Raw genomic sequence first — 18308 nt, forward strand, 5'->3', positions numbered from 1 at the left:
TGATCAGTTGGAATGTGAGTGGTCTAATTTCACATGTGCCCTAAGTGAAAAAACCATCTGCTGAATTTGAAGTCTTACCCCCCACAAAAGGTAAATTAGTTCATTAATAATTTTATATTGAATTACAGTTAAAAGGATAATATTTTTATAAATTTAGTGAAATAAAATGTTAGCAGAATAATTTCACCCCTTTTTATTTATGCTTTGAATGTGGCTACTGAAAATTTGTGTATGTGATGTGCATCATTCGTACTTCTGTTGGATGGTGCTGGTTTCCAACCTCACTACTCAAAGTAGCCTTGGCATGATGTGGGTGATAGTTGCCAGTGCAGGCCTCAGACCCTATCCCAGAGCTATGGGAGCAGAATCTACAGTTTAAAAATATCCCCAGGTGGTTGGTATGCACTTTAAATGTTAAGAAGCACTTAAACATAACACCGATTATGAAACTTGGATACATATTAGGGTATTAATAAAAATATACTAATTTGGGGGACCCATTCCCAAATATTCTAATTTTATTGGTACGTGGACATAGCCTGGTCATCAGGATTTTTTGAGAATCCTTGTTTAATTAAATCGTGCAGCAAAGTTTGAGATTCACTGGTCTGTAAAACTGGTATGCATTAACTAAAAGAGAAAGCTTTCACTTTTAAATTTTCCACAATTGAAGTGGTGCTATATGAATTGAGTAAGTAGCTATTACTTCTCCTAAGAAAAGGAATGGCTTATAAAAGAAAATTGTTCTTACAGGGAAAGAAAACAGGACTCAACATTTGCTTTTTACATAAGTGATAGACTAAGTGCATTTCCCAAAAGTCTGAAAAAAAAATCATCTGTTAGACTCCATTGTACTGGTAGCCTTCCTTGTTGCTTGTGTTCACCTGGGTCATAGCTCCTGGCATACACTTATCACATTACTGCTGTGCTTCATCATTGACATACTTGTCTATCTTTCTTTTTAAACTGCTCCTTGAAAGGTGGGATCAAGACAGTTGTCTATATCAGCAAAGTCCAGAATAGTGCCCATTAAGTAAACATACTTCGATATCCTCTGTCTTTGTAGCTGTTAGTACATTTTCAACTCTAAGCAACATAAACAGCATTCTGACTAAAACAAAAATGAGCATATACATCAGCACATGTAATGCAGAACATCAGAGATTTCATTTCAGTTGACCCATATGTGCAAACAAGATCTTTAGAAACAAGTTTTTGCATAACATCTCACATCTTCCTTCTTCTATGCCTCTTATTGGCTGGTATCCTCTGTTTTGGCAAGATGGCTGCTTCTCTAAAGCTTCATGTCTTTCTATCATGTCAAGTCTAATAGAAGACAAAATTCCTATTTCTTTCCTAGAAGTCCCAGCAAGTTTCTCTTATTATCTCATTAGCTCTGAGTTAAATACTCATTCCTGAACCAATCTCTATTGCCCAGGGTGTGGAATATATTAACATATATTACTGTTATTCCACTTAGAGTTCTCTCAAAGGTAGAGATGGTGTCAATACAAACCCGAATAAGGGGATACAGGTGGTTTCCCAAATGAAATGTGTTTCCATTCCAAAAGAAAGGTCTATGACTGATGGATGTCGAGGTGAACAACCCCACCTGCACACACACAATCAAAACCAAAGAAATAGAAATGCTGAGGTAATTATGTAATTTCATTTCTTTTCTTCGGTTTTGGATTCCACCCTGTTTCTCATTTTCCTTATTCCTACTGATCAGAAACTTTAAGTCTATGGGCAGAGGCATTTCAGGATAAAGAGTTGCATCAACTTCTTCCACAGCTAATCGATTGGCCATCATATTGCTTGGCTTCCTAAATCTTTTAAGCTTTATGGCCCTCAGTAGTCATCCAGTTGTGGGGCATTATGATGACAGTCGAGTAAATACAAGGTAAAAATGCAAGGAGAGAATTTTTGAAGTTGTAGGTTTTTCCCACATAGTTCTAACTCATTGCACTAGAGCATTGTAATTCCACACCAAAACTACAGATTTAGTATAAAAAGAAGGTATTCAGAATTTTTAAATTTAATTTTATCTTATTTACTCAGCAAAATTCCAATAGTGATTCAGAGGCATAAGTGAAAGCCTTTAGAACCTCTTCATATACAAAAGCAAGTATCTGAAGTGCCTTTTCAACAGTGTTGAGTTATATAAAAAAATACAGAGTTCAGATCTAGGCAAACATAGGTTCAAATTTCAGTTCTATTAGTTACCAGTTAAACAACTTTGTGCATATTATACAACTGCTTAAACCCTGACAACATCTAATACGAGCATCAACAAAACAATAATACATGCCATAGGGATATTGCAATTTAAATAAAATCAGCTAGCACATTATAGATATTCATAAATGTCTTTTACTTTCTTTAGCCTTTAGAAAATTACATCTCCCACATCTACAGAATTTTAGAAGGTACCTTCCATATGTTTTGCCTGCAATTTAAGTAGTTGTCACCAAGTAAATTGTGGTATCTGGTTAAGGTCACAAAAACCAAAGAGGGATAGAAACATGAAAAGAGATAGAAAACAATGTAAAATCCAGTCGCTCTTTATTTATTTTTTATTAAATTTACCAGGGTGACATCAGTTAATAAAATTATATAAATTTCAAATGTATTATTTTATAATATATTATCTGTATATTATATTGTGTGTTTACCACCTGAAGTCAAATTCAGTTACTTTTAAAAATAAAAATTTTATCATAAAATGTATGTTATTCCATTTGTACTTATATATTTCCAAATTAAATATGTTAAGATATAATCAAAACAATATTGAAATAAAAGAGCCTTGATACATTTAAATTTTTTGAACACTAATCAGAAAAATACTTACGTAAATCTTGATTTTCTTCTTCTTCCATACTAATAATATAGTGTGGAAGAATTGAGAGTTACTCAATGCTCACACAATAGGTAGGTATCTTTGAAGTAAAAGGAGAGAGCAAATTTGAGGAGAGACTTTTGAATGTTTTGTTTTATATACATCATTTCACCTTTTACCTCCAGACAAAAGCAATAAAAATGTATTTTGAATCTCATTATAAGACTATGACTGAAAGAAAGTAACCCTGTCTACAATATAATTTATGTGTTTCCCACTTCTTTATTAATCCTCAAATTAAAGGTAGTCAAATCTCCAGCTTTAATCATTACACATCTTTCTTTTCCTTTTTAATCCTTTAAGATACTAGGCTACTTTTAATTCAGAGCACATCGAACAGAGCAGAAGCATTTTACATTGTTTAAAAGTTCATTTGTACCACAGTTCCAGAGTACTTTGAACTTTATATTCAGCCTTTTAACATTGCTATTATATAGGTATTTATGCATGTATGTGTGTGGGGATCATATGCATTTGGAGGTGTGTATGTATGCCTACAATATAAGAAAGTTTAGATTGCAAACTCTTAAAAATATAATTGTTGTGGCATAATTTTTACTTGTCCAAATTCTGGCACAGAATCTATTCTTTTATTTACTCTAATTAATTAATTAACTTTCCAACAAATATTTATTTGTAACTCACATTGTGCCTAACACTGCCCTAGTCCAGTAAACTTAAGAGAAAATGTGGTTCCTGGTCAGATGAGGATTATAGTCCTGACACTTTTACTGAACACCCTTGCCTTACTTGTCATCATGCCTAATACTTAACAAACAAAGGAGGGAAAAGAAACAACCAACTACTTTAAATTGTATTTGGCCTTTCTCTTTTATATCCAGAACTTACTGTCCTTTGAAAATGATAGAGGTGTTAATAGTGTAGTTTCTATAAGGGTCATAGAGCTCCTCTTCACATAATCTGTAAGTAAGCCTTGTTGTCAAACAAAATCTAGAATGAGAACAATTATACAAATCTCTGGGGTTTTAGCATTTGATCATTGTATTTCCAGTTCTGCTTTTGTTTCCTTTTTTTTTTTCAGTTTGCCTTCTGAAACTCTGTCATTGTAGGGTATAGAAAACACGTGATTGTTCAGATAATTTCACCTGTAAGAAATTTTCGATTTTGAGCCATTTTGTACTCTACATTCTATTGCTACACCAAAATATGGTTGAGGTTAAGGTTATGTATTTGATGACATTAGTATGTGCAATAACATTTTGATTTTCCCATATAAGTCTTATTTGAAATTTATCTATTCTCATGTATATGAAAATACAGTTACAGAGAAGTAAAAGTGGTCCATTAGGATTGAACACCACGTGGTGGGCAGTTCATATTTTCTCAGGTGTGTGCATGAGAAAGTAATTATCAGAGTATCTGAGAACTTCATCTCTTCACATAGACCCAGTATTCTGAAAGAAGTTTTAACAAATGAGTGTTTGGAGTTTTTTATATACTTATTTTACCTTATATACACATAGATTGTCAGTATAATTATTTTAATAGTAGATCCTAATGTGTGAAGAAATCAGAAACACAGGCAGGAACGACTTCTGTGAGTTACATATACAGCAGTGCCTCCAATAACGTCATTTCACGCCATGTCATTTCGGCCACCCACCTATGACCCTGAAGTGGAATAAGCAAGTTGGAAAATAATTGTCTTATTTGTATTAATGTTTCTTAAATGTATGTGTAGCTCACATTTATTTCATTGTTTAATATTAGAAATGTTTCAGGCCTTTATTCAGAAGTTTGGTGATGTTTTGTGACCAGAAATATGCTGTAAGAACTTAGCTCTTATTATACCAATTAGCCTGCGGTGAAATTGGATTTGTTACATGTTGTTTCCCTTAAAGTCACAGTTTCCAAGGATCTGTGGACGATGTTAAATAAGGACTTGTGTGTGTGTGTGTGTGTGTGTGTGTGTATGTCATTTGAACATGTATGCATGTCATTAAAACATTGCCCTCTAAAAGTAATATGTAAAGCATAAAATTAACAATCTTAAGCTCAAATATCTGAAGAGAGGAGAGGAAACTTCCATAATAGGCAAAATGCTCAAATTATCACTTTAAGCCTAAGAGAATAATCAATATGAATCTTCAACACTAGAATCTAAAAATATCATCTATACACTACAATTATAAAGAGGATAAAAATCTGATTCTCTGGAAACTGAACATGCTTTGATCATATTTCTCAGTGATAATAAAGATCAAAATATAGACTCTCCCTGAGTTTGAATAACTTGCAGGTGTTAGTAATACTTCTATCACTCATCTCTTTCTTATTTGACCAAATGTATTACCACAAATAGTCAATTAACCTATCCAATCCTGTGCTCATATGACTCAATACAAATTAGATGTGGGCCCCAGAACCAGGAATAGCTCTCTCTCGGTGAGATTCCTTATGGGTTTGCAGAACCCATGAGGATGTCATTAGCCCTCTTCCTGGGATGGGGCTGAAGTGAAGTCAGACCCCTGGAGCAGCAATTCATTTTCTCACCTGGGGAGAGGCCACTTGGCTCTGTGAAAAAAAACGAGCTTTGGAATATGACAGACTTGAGTTCCATGTGCATGATCTCTGATATTTGCTGTCTGTAAACATTGCCTTTTTCCTCTATAAAATAGAAACAAATATTTCATACATATTTCAGGTAGATGAGTAAGAACCGAATAGTATGGTAATTCATATGATTTTCAAATCTCAGTTCAGCCTTTTTAAAGGACTTTTTATTGTTTAAAAGGAAACAAAAATGAGATGCATTTCACCTCATTTGCCTCATTTACTTCTTCATTTAGATACTTTACCTGTTTCTGGCATTGGTGACCTCCTTTAGTTCATACAATGCTACAACAATTGAAGAGAATGATGAAGCAAAAAATCTCCAGCGTGCAATGGCAAGGATTAAGAAAGGAATACATTATGTGCTTTCTAAAATATTATGTAAAAGACAAAGTGTTCCCAAGGACACAGTGGACAGTGCAAATGATATATATGTTAAAGAGAATATTTCTGACCACACCCTTTCTGACTTGAGCACCACCCAAGATTTCCTCAAGGACAAGGAAAGAAGCAGTGGCACAGAGAAAAACACAATGACTGAAAATGCAAATCAGTCGCTTATCTCCAGCCCTACTGTCTCTGAAACTGTACCAATTGCTTCAGGAGAATCTGATGTGGAAAATCTGGATAATAAGGAGAGTCAGAACAAGTCTGGTTATGGCAGCAGCAAAGAGGTAAGATATTTAATATTCTGATTGCTTATTATTGATTTATGGTATTGTTGATAAGAAAGTGAATCAACACTGAAGTTCCAGAGTTAGATTACTTACTCAACCTTAGCAATAGCACTCTTTGCTTCTGATTTTATGCTCCTGATTAAGTTTCTCAAACTTTCTGAACTTCAGCTTACAGATGAGGATAAAAGTGTATCTATTTCTAAGGGAAGGTAGAAAAATTAGGAACAATAGTTAAGTAGTGCATACAATGCCCTGTATAATAAGCACTTTGTAAACATTAGATAATATAAATGTAGAATCTTATAAATTAATAAGCAGACAATGTGGGGTGATGAAAGGCATACTAACAAAAACTGTTTTCAAAATCAATATGTATTACTGGAGATATCATTAAACTCTCAGGCATCCTTAAAAGGTGAGATTGGACTATAATAGTAGTCCAGTACCTTAGTCCAGCTAAGATACTTTCTTGCTTGCTAAAATTTTAAGATTCTTGTCAGTTTATTTCAGCAACATGTAACTTATGTATTAATGATTGAATTGGACTAAAAGAATAGAGAGAAATCAGCAGTTTGATCTGCATTATAAACTTCTGAACAAAAAAGAAGACATTCAAAGAAGGGTAGATATTGCTGTTCACATGTATACAAATACTCTACTGTATACAGTTCTAGTGTCTTCATTTGCAAGCAGCTTACCGTCTTAGTAGGAGATGTAGTTTAACAGAAAACTGCATCTACATAGATCACAACACACTGTAGGCTTCTTGCATTGGGCCTCACTAGGGACTCATCTCAGATTACTCATAGACACTGGGGAGGGAAGATCAAAGAATGTCTCTTTCTAGGTCCCAAAATTCTCTGGCACCACCTTGTTTTCCAAACCTTTTCTGGCTTGACAGCTGCTCCGGGCAATAATTGTGAAACTGGCATTATAGTAGAAGTCAAGTTTCAATTTTCAAAGTCTTTCCAGCTCTTAGTGAAGTTATCTCTGTTTTGGAGAAACTTTCACTCTGTAGCATACCCATTCTTGGTTTCATTTCCTTTAGTTGAGATCATTATGAGACAATAGGGAAAATTCCTCTCCAGCACAATTCTGTATCTTCACTTAAGACTTTGATGACCATCTATCTTTAGGTAAAATTGCTGTTTGTCACAGCATATCATGTCAAGATGTTCTGGGAAACCCCTTTCCAAATCTCATTAGAAAGTCTGGGATATAAAAATGTAAAGGAAAGAAGGAATTAAATATGATTGTAAATATTGTTACAGAAGTTGTAATTTATTTCTGCATAATTATTTAGTCCTGTTGATTGCTTAACTACTCATAGATTTGTTCACTTATTTGTATGTTCAGTTATATGCTTAATTTAATTAGACACTTTCCAGATTACATAGGCCATGAATATTTAGGATCTTAATTTACCAAAAGCCAAAGAATAAACTATAAATATCACATGTGATTTGATAATTTAGAGATATATACTATTTTTTAAAGATTTTATTTATCCATTTCTAGAGAGAGACAAAGGAAAGGAGACAGAGTGGGAGAGAAACATCAATCAGTTGCCTCTCACCCACCCCCAACTGGGGACCTGGCCCACAACCCAGGCATGTGCCCTGACTGGGAATCAAACCAGCGACCTTTTGGTTTGTAGGCCATTGCTCAATCTACTGAGCCACACCAGCCAGGGCCAGAGTTATATACTCCTAAATCTTTGGTATTTAAACTTTCAGCCTTGTTGATTATAAGTATTTAACTATATAAATTTTATAAAAGTAACATCAGACTTTACATTGGGTTTTATAACTTTCACAAGGTCACAACTGATCATAGTCATATTCTCATGCTATTAATCAGCTGCTACAATAAATTATTTATAACTTTGAATGTTAATTGATTTATTTATAAATTTAAAATAATGTATAATAAATAGAGATTGAGGAAAAATTACATCAAGAATTTTATATGCAATTAGTTTGAGACCTCTAAAAACATATAAATATAAGGTATAAAATTTTCAATTATCAAATGCCCAAATATTATATAATATTTATTTATTTATTGTCTACTTTGAAAACTGCATTGCTGTAGCCTTTAGTTCATCAGAAATAAAGATTTAAGATAAATGAAGTAATAAAATAATTTATTTACTTAATAGTAATATTCTGCTTTTATATTTTAATTTAATTATTTATTTTTTATTGTTTATGCTATTACAATTGGTCCGGCTTCTTTTATCTTTTTCCACTTCCACCTAGCTCCACCCTTTCCCCTCCCTCCATCAATCTCCATATCGTTGTCTGTGTCCAGGGGTCATGCATAAATGTTCTTTGACTCACCCCTTCACCATCTTTCATCCAGTCCCCCTCCTCCCCTCTGGCAGCTGTCAGTCTGTTACATGTGTCTATGCTTGTATTTCTATTTTATTCATTAGCTTATTGTATTCATTAGATTACACATATAAGTAAGGTTATGTGGTATTTGTCAATATGTAGCAGTAAAAAAGAAGAAACTTTTACCCATTGCAACAACATGGCCTGAAGAATATTATGCTAAGTGAAATAAGCCAGTCAATGAAAGAAAAATACCACATGGACATATTTTTTTAAAATTGAGCACTATAATATATTACTGACAATTATCATTAAGGTTTAAGCAAACAAAAGTCCTAATTATATTTCATTGATACTTCTTGTGCACAAGACAGAGAATTAGGTCAAAATATTTATAAATTCTTTTTTACATAATCTATCTAAAGCTTTCCTTATTTTTCAAGAAATAATTGTTTTGCTTCCAAATGTTTCAAATACTTAATTTTTAAAATTAGAAAATAATTTTTAAGCTATTAACTTTAGGATTTCAGTAATTTTAAAGGACGGTATGCTCTACATTCACTTTAAGTAAAGCAAAATAAAGCATTTTAGAAGATCATTTCAAGTCATTTCAAGAAAATCATTCCAAGCATGTCACTTGCATTGTTAGTACATGTACAAAGTCCTGAGTACCTTACTGTTGCCAGGCTTGAACTTCAGTCAAGAACAGAGCCAATCTTTGCAACTAACTTCTTTCCATTGGACTGGTACCACTTTCTCATGTCTTTTCTTGACCTTATTCCTTGTACCATTTCTTCATTTCATTTCAAGATAACATCACATGAATCTTGTCCTATGATGACATATATATGTACATGTTTAGAATGGAATTTATAATAAATACTAAGTATACTTGTCTACCCATCTTTAACATAAAGGGGTAATTTATTCCGATGTTACTCATTACTTGAAATAGTATACTAAGACCTTATGAATAACTTCAGGAAAGTTTTGGAACTCAAACAGTTTTGAAAACTGGAGATAGCCTATACATTATCTGGGAGGACAGCGTTATTAACTAAATGTTACATTTAATCTGAAATTATTTTATCTTAAATTAATTTTTAAAAATAATTTTTAAAACCATCAGCTCATTAAGATATATACGCACTTTAACATCAATCATGAACTTGGCCCAATAATGGTCTTTGTGTGCATAATTTTTCTTATTTCTAAAAGTGAAGTAAACTTTAACTACAATGAGTAAATGGAACTGGATTCACATTTTTGGTGGGACTTTACTTTTCAGAAAGTAAAGCCATCTAGCTCATCTGAATGCAGTACAGTCGATATCGCTGTCTCTGAAGAAGAAATGATCTATGAACATGAAAAGCCAAAGCATCGTAAAAACAGTAAGAGAAAAGTTTCCTGGATTATTATATTGAAATTAGACTAAATTTCATTTCTAATATAAACTATTAGATATATTTTTAATTTTGGAGAACTTATTAATTTGCTTGAGGAATACACACTGTGTGTGCACACACATGGACAACTGCCCACATGAATCCTGATAGAAAGTTAAAATAAATGTCAAGAAAAAGTCAACATTTGGAAAAAAGGAAAAGAGCCTATTTCTGAGGGTGTCTAATATAGTAGTATGGGCTCTGGAATCAGGCAGCTTGGGTTCAAATCCCAGTCTTTTATTTTTACTTCCCTCTCTCTGACTCACTTCCTAATGTGTACACTGAAGATAATGATAAAACTTACCTTATTGTTTAAAAAGGTTATGTGTGTATGTAGTTCTTTGCCTCTTGGAATGGAGTAAACATTTAAATATTCATATGAAAACATCTTACAATTTTCATAGAAAAAATCTTGTAATTGTGATATATTTTGCATACCACATGAATATTAATAAATATATAAGACTTCACTAGATATGTAAGATATATCTCTTGATAACTTATAATTAAAGTTAATTTCCTAGAAAGATTAACAAATGACTATAAGGTCTAGACATTTGAAATCATGGAGATCTTCAAAATGGAAACTGTTAAATGCTTATAGTCAATAGACTATAGCATTTAGCATTATAGACTATAATCAAATTCTTATAGTCAAAATAAGAATCTGCTCTCAGTAGCTTGAGTTGTAGACCTTGTATCATCCAAAACAAAGAAAGAAATATTTCCTATTTTTTTAACCAAAGATGTATAAATTGACATTAAATAAAATTCTGAAATAACTCAACCCACCTTCATTTCCTCATTTTCTTACAGGCTAATCATTCCATTATCCTTAGGTTTCCTTATGCTAACTCTCTTGACCAAAAGCTAGAGTCCAAATCCCATGCACATATACCCTATGCACAAAGTACTCCATAACCCAGGGCTGCTCCTTAAAGAATCTCAAACAAGATTCCTATTTCCAATGCCATCTAATAACTGAAATTAATTTAACTGACTTAACTGATATTATACCTTTTAATAGTTCATACATGTTTGTAAATCTAAATGGGAATCTTTGTTTTGCCATGTGAATCTTCAGAGAATAAAAGTTCCAGGCATTATACCAAAATGTGATATTCAGAAGATGTTGTATGTGTGTATTTTTATGTGTGTTCAGTATAGCAAGGGTAAAAATCAAATGTTTTTAAGTCAGAGACTACCTATATTACATTCTGTAAATAAATAATTGAGATGGATACTGGCCAGCAGTGTCCATCACTGCAGATGCTTGTCAAAATATGAGAAAAACATACACATGGACAACCAAGTACTGGGAAGAAATAGGTACAAAACGGCCACTCTCTCTCTAGTGGAGAACACCCCGTTTTCCTGCCCAAGCAGGCTTTTATTAAGAATACAGATACAGTTTGTGAATTATAGTCTAACAGGGAAGATAAAACAAGTAGTTAGCTTTCAAAGTGGCTGGTAGATTTCCTGCTGGGATTCTGGGCTGAGATTTTGGGGTTTTATCATTTAAAAAGACTACAGGATCTAAAAGGCTAGTTTTGCTTCCTGCCTGTGCCTTCATATTCTAATTAAAGAGCATCCTCCAGCAAGCAGATCCCACAGGATCTTTCATATTCTATGTCCCAGGCCTAATTACCCCGGGGATCCACCAACTCTGGTCTGGACTGCACTGCCCCTGTTATTTCTGCAGGCCTGAGTTGGGCAGAGGAGACAAAGGCAGCCAGGAGACTTGGATTTTTCACAGCTAAGAACAAGGACTCAGGCTTTGACAAAGCCAAGGGGGCAGGGGTTGATGTCCATTACCCCTTCATTTCCACAGCCCCCCAAGTCCTTCCCTAAGGCCTCCACGTGATCATGCCTGTCTTAGGCAATTCCCCCCTATGAGAAATCTTACCCATCATTGGCTAACTAATCAAGCATCGGGGACCAACTCACAACAGGCAGCATTCATGCCACGGAAATAAGTTTTGTCTCCTTGGTGTCCCTTGGTCTAGAGGTCTCTCACTCAGCCTAAGTCACAGAGGGTTACAGCTTCCTGAGACCACGCAGGGCAAACCCCAACAAATAATTGAGAGTGTATGGTAGAAATTTTGGGATTTTTTTTCATGAATTTCCAAGATTTTTCTTCTTAACAGTTTTATTCTTGACAGGTTATGAACAAAGATCTTCACCAGGTCAAATCAGTAGCGAATCCAAGAGAGGAAAAGTTTGGCCAAACATAAGGAAAACCTGCTGTAAGATAGTAGAAAACAGTTTTTTTAAATGTTTCATTGGCCTTGTCACTTTGCTCAGCACAGCTGCTCTGGTAAGTGAGAATAGGTAGATTTTTATGGTAAAAGTATGTTAGAAGTCTGTTAATTTATAAAGTCACCATACCAAATTAGATTCCCCCAGAATACTTATTATAGCACCAGAGTTCATAGTCTGTGATTTTAGTTTTGAAAGACATGCATTATTAAAAAAATATGAATGACAGTAGGAAAAAGGAATGTTAACTAGATAGGTAATTCTCCTTATTTTAATCAAGTTTTATATAAAAGGCAAAGTGTAGGCTTCTAGTCAAGAAGAGACAGCATAGGTAAATGTGGTACATCCTTCTACAACCACATCAAAATTACAAGTAAACTAAAGAAAAACCATCATTCAGCTGACCAAGAAGCCCTACCACTAAGGATATAAAGAAGAAGCCATACTGAGAACTGGTAGGAGGAGACATGGAACAGGCTGATCCCACATCCACGTGTGGCAGAAAAAAATCAGGAGGGATATCTTAGCTGCAGAGGTCATGCTTGAGAAGCCAGGAGTCCCAGCTCCATACCAAGTCCCCCAGCCAAAGGTTCCAATGTTAGCAAGAGAAGTCCTTGTAATGTCTGGCTGTAAAACAGCAGCCACTGTGGCTGAGTGGAACAGAAGCTCTTAGAGTCCAAGGTGTTCCTCTTAAAGGACCCATCCTCTTCAAGGATCCATGCACAGATTTTTCACTCACTTGCTCTGAGCTCCAGCACTGAGGCAGCAACTCAAAAGGTGCCAGGGACATATGAAGAGGAACTGAATTCCTATGCATCAGGACATGAGTTGGAGGGGCAACTTTCTCCCCGATAGAAGTGCTGGCATTGGCCATTGTTCCTTTTCAGAGCACTCCCCACACAGAGTCTCCATCAACCTGGCTATCACTGTTTACCCTGCCCTGGTAATTCCCTGAGACGCCACGCCACCCAACCTTTGGGTGCATCCAAGCTGTTTCTAGTGGCTTTTTCATATGAAAGACCTGTCTTGGTTCATGCTTAAGACTTGCCTAAAATCTCTCAAACAAGCAACATCTGGCGTCCATGAACCATGTGCCTCTCACTAACTGGCCCCCAGGACCAGAACTAGCAACAGCTGACCTTGGTTCACAGTTGACATCTTTGGGCACCTTCAAGCCCAGCCACAAGTAGCAGCCACATGCAGATTGCTTTGTAGCTCATTGAAGATGGTCCCAGGAAGAACACAGGCAGTACTGACCTTGGTCTGCACCTCCCTGGAGGATCCAGAGCCAGTGCACCTGGTAGACAACTTCAGACCACATCAAAGCACCACCCAACCACTTCCACAAACAACACACACAAAGGGTGGACTCACCAGGTACAAAAGCCTCAATGAAGGAAATCCTGCTCTGTGGGATCAGCTGCTACGCTGTTGATCCTGCATACTGGTTGAAGGTAATCCTTCCAGCTGATCAGCCTGGGAATAAATCCTTCCCATTGATGTACCAACAACAATCAAGGCCCAACTACAATAGGAGGGTGCATTCAGCCTCATGGGGGGTACAGCTGGAATGCCCAGATCAGGTAAATGGCAAGCTTGTTCCACTGGAACCTTCAGGATACCTACTACATACAGCCACTCTACCAAGCCTGGGCACATAGCAGCTCTATCTAATACATAGAAACAAACACAGGGAGGCTGCCAAAATGAGGAGACAAAGAAACATGTCCCAAATGAAAGAATAGAACAAAAATTATGGAAAAGAACTAAACAGAATGGAGACCAGAAATTTACTGGATATAGAGTTCAAAACACTGCTGAAAAAGTATCCTCAGTGAACTTAGAAGAGTAGATGAATTTAGTGAGAACTTCAACAGAGATAGAAAACAAAAACAACTAGAAAACATAAAATAGAATCAGAAATGAAGACTACATTAACAGAAATGAAGACTACATTAACTGAAATGAAGAATATATTGCAAGGAATTGAGAATGGAGTAGATGAAGCAGAGGATCAAATCAGAGATATGGAAGATAAAAAAGTAGAAAACACCTGATCAAAACAGCAAAAAGGGAAAAAAATTAAGAAAATGAGGATAGTATAAGAAACCTCTGGGATAGCTTAAAGTGTACTAACATTTGCATCTTGAGGGCACATGAAGGAGGAGAGAGAAACAAATTGAAAACCTATCTGAAAAAATAATGACAGAAAACATCCTTAACCTCATGAAAGAAGTAGACACACAAGTCCAGGAAGCACAGAGAGTCCCAAACAAGATGAGTCCAAAGAGGCTCACACCAAGACACATAATTAAAATGCCAAAGGTTAAAGATAAAGAAAGAATGTTAAAAGCAGGAAGGAAAAAAGCAGTTACCTATAAGCGAGCTGCCATAAGACTGTCAGTTGTTTCTCAACAGAGGCTTTGCAGGCTGGAAGGGACTGGCAAGAAATATTCAGAGTGATGAAAAGTAAGGACCCCACAAACAAGATTACTCTACTCAGCACAGCTATCATTTAGAATCAAAGAACATATAAAGGGCTTCCCAGGCAAGAAAGAAAAAAAAAAAAAACTAAAGGAGTTTATCACCACCAAACTAGTATTACATGAAATGTTAAAGAATCTTCTTTAAGAAAAAGAAGATCAAAAATGTGCATAATAAAATGATAGTAAGTACATATAAACAAATGAATCTAAGAAAAAAACAAAAGAAACAGAAACAGAAAAGAAAACAAGCAGAACAGAAACAGACTCATAGGTACAGAGAGCATTTTAATGGTTGCCAGCTGAGAGTCTTTGGAGAAATTATTATAGTTTTATTTCATATTTATGTGTTTCCACTGGTGTACTTTGATTATTTCTATAGTGAAACAACCTTTGTGACATTTTCTTATATAACTGTGTGGATATCTGAAAACATTAAAAAAATCTCTAGTCTGTTATTAGCAAGTGCTGTATATCTGTGAGTTGGCTACATGGAATTAGAGTAAGAGCCACATCAGATGTGACTGAAGTTTCTGCCTCTTACATTAAGTTTAACTGAATTGGATCACTATTTACAACCATTATGAGATTAAATTCAATTTCTGTAAGAAGTAATTGTAGAGCCAAATAATGTCTGTTACAGGCATAGAATCAGAAAATGATACTTAGGGACTATATGAATAAATCCAAGCAAAATTAACCAGCCCTTGAGACTATAACCTATGACTTTGCTCACCATCTGCTTACTAGAGATGGTATTCCACTCCCTTCCATGCCAAAAGGCATTTTAGAAATTATATGTACACTAATCCTTAATTTTTTCCCATAGGCTTTTGAAGATATATATATCGATCAAAGAAAGACTATTAAAATCTTATTAGAATATGCTGACATGATCTTCACTTATATCTTCATTCTGGAAATGCTTCTAAAGTGGATGGCGTATGGTTTTAAAGCCTATTTCACTAATGGCTGGTACAGGCTAGACTTCATGGTTGTTATTGTACGTATTTAAAAAATAATTTAAGCTATTTGATTTGCTGATTCTTTTTTGCTCTTACTTTTTTATGACTCCATTTGCTTGTATCTTCCTTTTGTTCTCTCTTTGTACACTTCTAATCACCAACATTCCATGTTTTTTCATTTGTAATGTTTAATATTTATCCTTGTCTTTTCATTCTAAAATTAACAGTTCTGCACTTATTTCTTTCCTGGATTATTCTAACAGTCAAGTGTGGGAGGGCTCCACCCACAGGGCTCTCCAGACCACCACAGATGAGAATCAGTCTACCAAGACATGATCTGCTTGGGGAGAAAAGGTGGCCAGTCTCTCAAAGGAGAAGGGCCAGGAGCCTGTTCCTCAATGGGCTTTTACTGGGTTTAATTTGCATAGGAATACAGGGTGTATACATAAAGCTCATCAATCATTGTCAGGAAGTAATGATCAAACAATAGATAACATTCAAAGAACTCTGATGGCTTGTTTTGAGTCAGGGTCAGATAGTTAAAGGGCCATAAAACTTTGGGGAAACAAACTCATTTCAAGCTTGGTCCCTTATCATTTAAATTGAGGGTTTTAGCAGAGTAGGTTTCATAGGATTTTATGCATTCTTTCTTAGGCCTCATCACCCCAGGGAACCCACCCATACCAGCACAGGGGAGCACCCACCTCCAGCATTGTTTCAGACTTAAGCTAGGCAGGGTAAGTAAGGCAGCCAAGATATTAGGAGACTTCTTGCAGGCAGAATGAGGACTGAAGCTATGTCAAAGCTGAGGGGTGAGGGTCCATTATCCCCTTTTCCTGTAGCCCCTGAAGTTCTTCCCTGAGGGCCCCTTCGTGACCATGCCTGTCTTAGGTCATCCCTCCTTTGGGGAATCTTACCTGTCATTGGCTAACCAGTCATGCACTGGAGGCCAAGCAAGGTGAAGTAAAAGGGCAGAGGCAGGACCCCTACAAGGAAGATAAGCTTTGTCTCCTTAATGGCTTATGGTCCCAAGGTCTTTTTACTCCCTTTTAGCCATGGGGGTTTCCCAACAATCAAATATGTACCCACTGCTAACAAGACAGACTTATTATGCAATATCTTGAAAATATCAGCATCCTTAAACATTTATAAATTTTGATATTATATATTCAAAATGAGACTAGTCATCATTACCTGCACCAGTATCACACTGATCTAAGCAACCAAAAATGCTCATTTGGATCACTGCAATATATTCCAAAGTGCTATTCTTGCTTCCACCTCTGCACATTTTCATTCTGTTTTCCACATAGCAATCATGTATATTTTACTGTTGTAAAATGGAAGTCAGCTCAAGTCACTTCTCTTCTTGAAACCCTCCAGTAAATGCTATGTCTCACTCAGAATAAAAGTCCTACAAGTCTCTACATAATCCAATCTTCTCTCCCACCACTCTCCCTTTCCCCATCTTGGTCTATGTGCCACAAGCTGACCTTCTTAAGGCACCTCATATATGCCAAGGTTGTGTTCATTTAGTGCCTCTGCACTTATTCTTCCATCCGCCTGGAAGTTTTGCTGGCTCACCTCTTTTATGTCTGCTTAAATGAAACTTTGAAGTTAGGTCTTTCCACATTACCTTATTTAAAAATGCAACCACTACAATACTTCCTTTTCCTCTCTCTGCTTTCTTCATTTCCAAAGCACCTACTAACAGTATATAATTTATTGATTGATTTTACTTATTGCTTTCTTCCCCCAGTGAAAGATGAGCCCCATTAAGGCAGATGTTTCCCCTCAAATTGGTTCTGTCCTTATCCCCTATTTTTAGAATTATTTAAGTCACATGATAGGTATTCAATACTTTTGCTGAATAAACAAATGGCTCCCGATTCTATAAGCAATGATTGAAGCATCTCAGTCTATAAATAATAACTTAAAATATCTGACCTCTGTCTTCTAAATTAACTCTTTCAAATTAACCTTCGACTACACCTAAACCAAACTGCAACTCACCTTCCCTGTTCTTGTGCCCATAGTTCACCATGCTTAGGTAAATGATACCCTTATTCAAAGGCTACTTCAAGACCTTCTCTTTAATATAGGAGAAAAAAATTTTTTTCATCATGTTGCCTTGTAAATACAGGAAATATGAAGGCACAATAAAAGTTAGTCTTAATTCTACCACCTTGCTCAATTTCCATTAACATTTATTAACCTCAAATCATTTTTATGCATATACTTACTTTAAAAAATTACCTTACTATGTTTCTGTACTTTGTACTTGGACATAACAATATTCACATCCTTCTTGATGGCTCTCCACTAAAATCTAATTCTCTATATTGTGTTAACTATTTGTGTATAGATTTATATGTGAGTATATTCCAAATTTTGTTTTAACAAACATGTTGTATACTATTACTATATTGAAAATAACCATGACGCTGATTTTATTTAATTTCAAACTAAAAATGGATATAATTATACACAGTATCAAATATATAAATTTTTTTTATTTCAATAACATGTATTCTCTCAACCAGAAAATTTTTTAATCTTTTTTTAAGTGATCTTAACACAAAATGATTTTCTTATGCTTTTCTATATAAGTCATTGTTAAGATATACTGAAATACATATTAAAGCTTTTTTGCATATTTCTTGGTAG

The 18308-nt window shown here is 35.2% G+C and overlaps 1 protein-coding gene across 1 annotated transcript in view; it reads left to right on the top strand.

The window, feature by feature from the left end:
- SCN7A (sodium voltage-gated channel alpha subunit 7) overlaps positions 1-18308 on the top strand; it is an 81953-nt gene that overhangs the window by 51771 nt on the left and 11874 nt on the right. Inside the window, 4 exon segments of the mRNA XM_036023355.1 lie at positions 5713-6150; positions 9778-9880; positions 12097-12251; positions 15506-15679. Of these exon segments, the coding sequence (XP_035879248.1) occupies positions 5713-6150; positions 9778-9880; positions 12097-12251; positions 15506-15679 (870 nt within the window).

The sequence above is a fragment of the Phyllostomus discolor genome, chromosome 4, assembly GCF_004126475.2.
Source record: "Phyllostomus discolor isolate MPI-MPIP mPhyDis1 chromosome 4, mPhyDis1.pri.v3, whole genome shotgun sequence".
Taxonomy (NCBI): Eukaryota; Metazoa; Chordata; class Mammalia; order Chiroptera; family Phyllostomidae; genus Phyllostomus; species Phyllostomus discolor.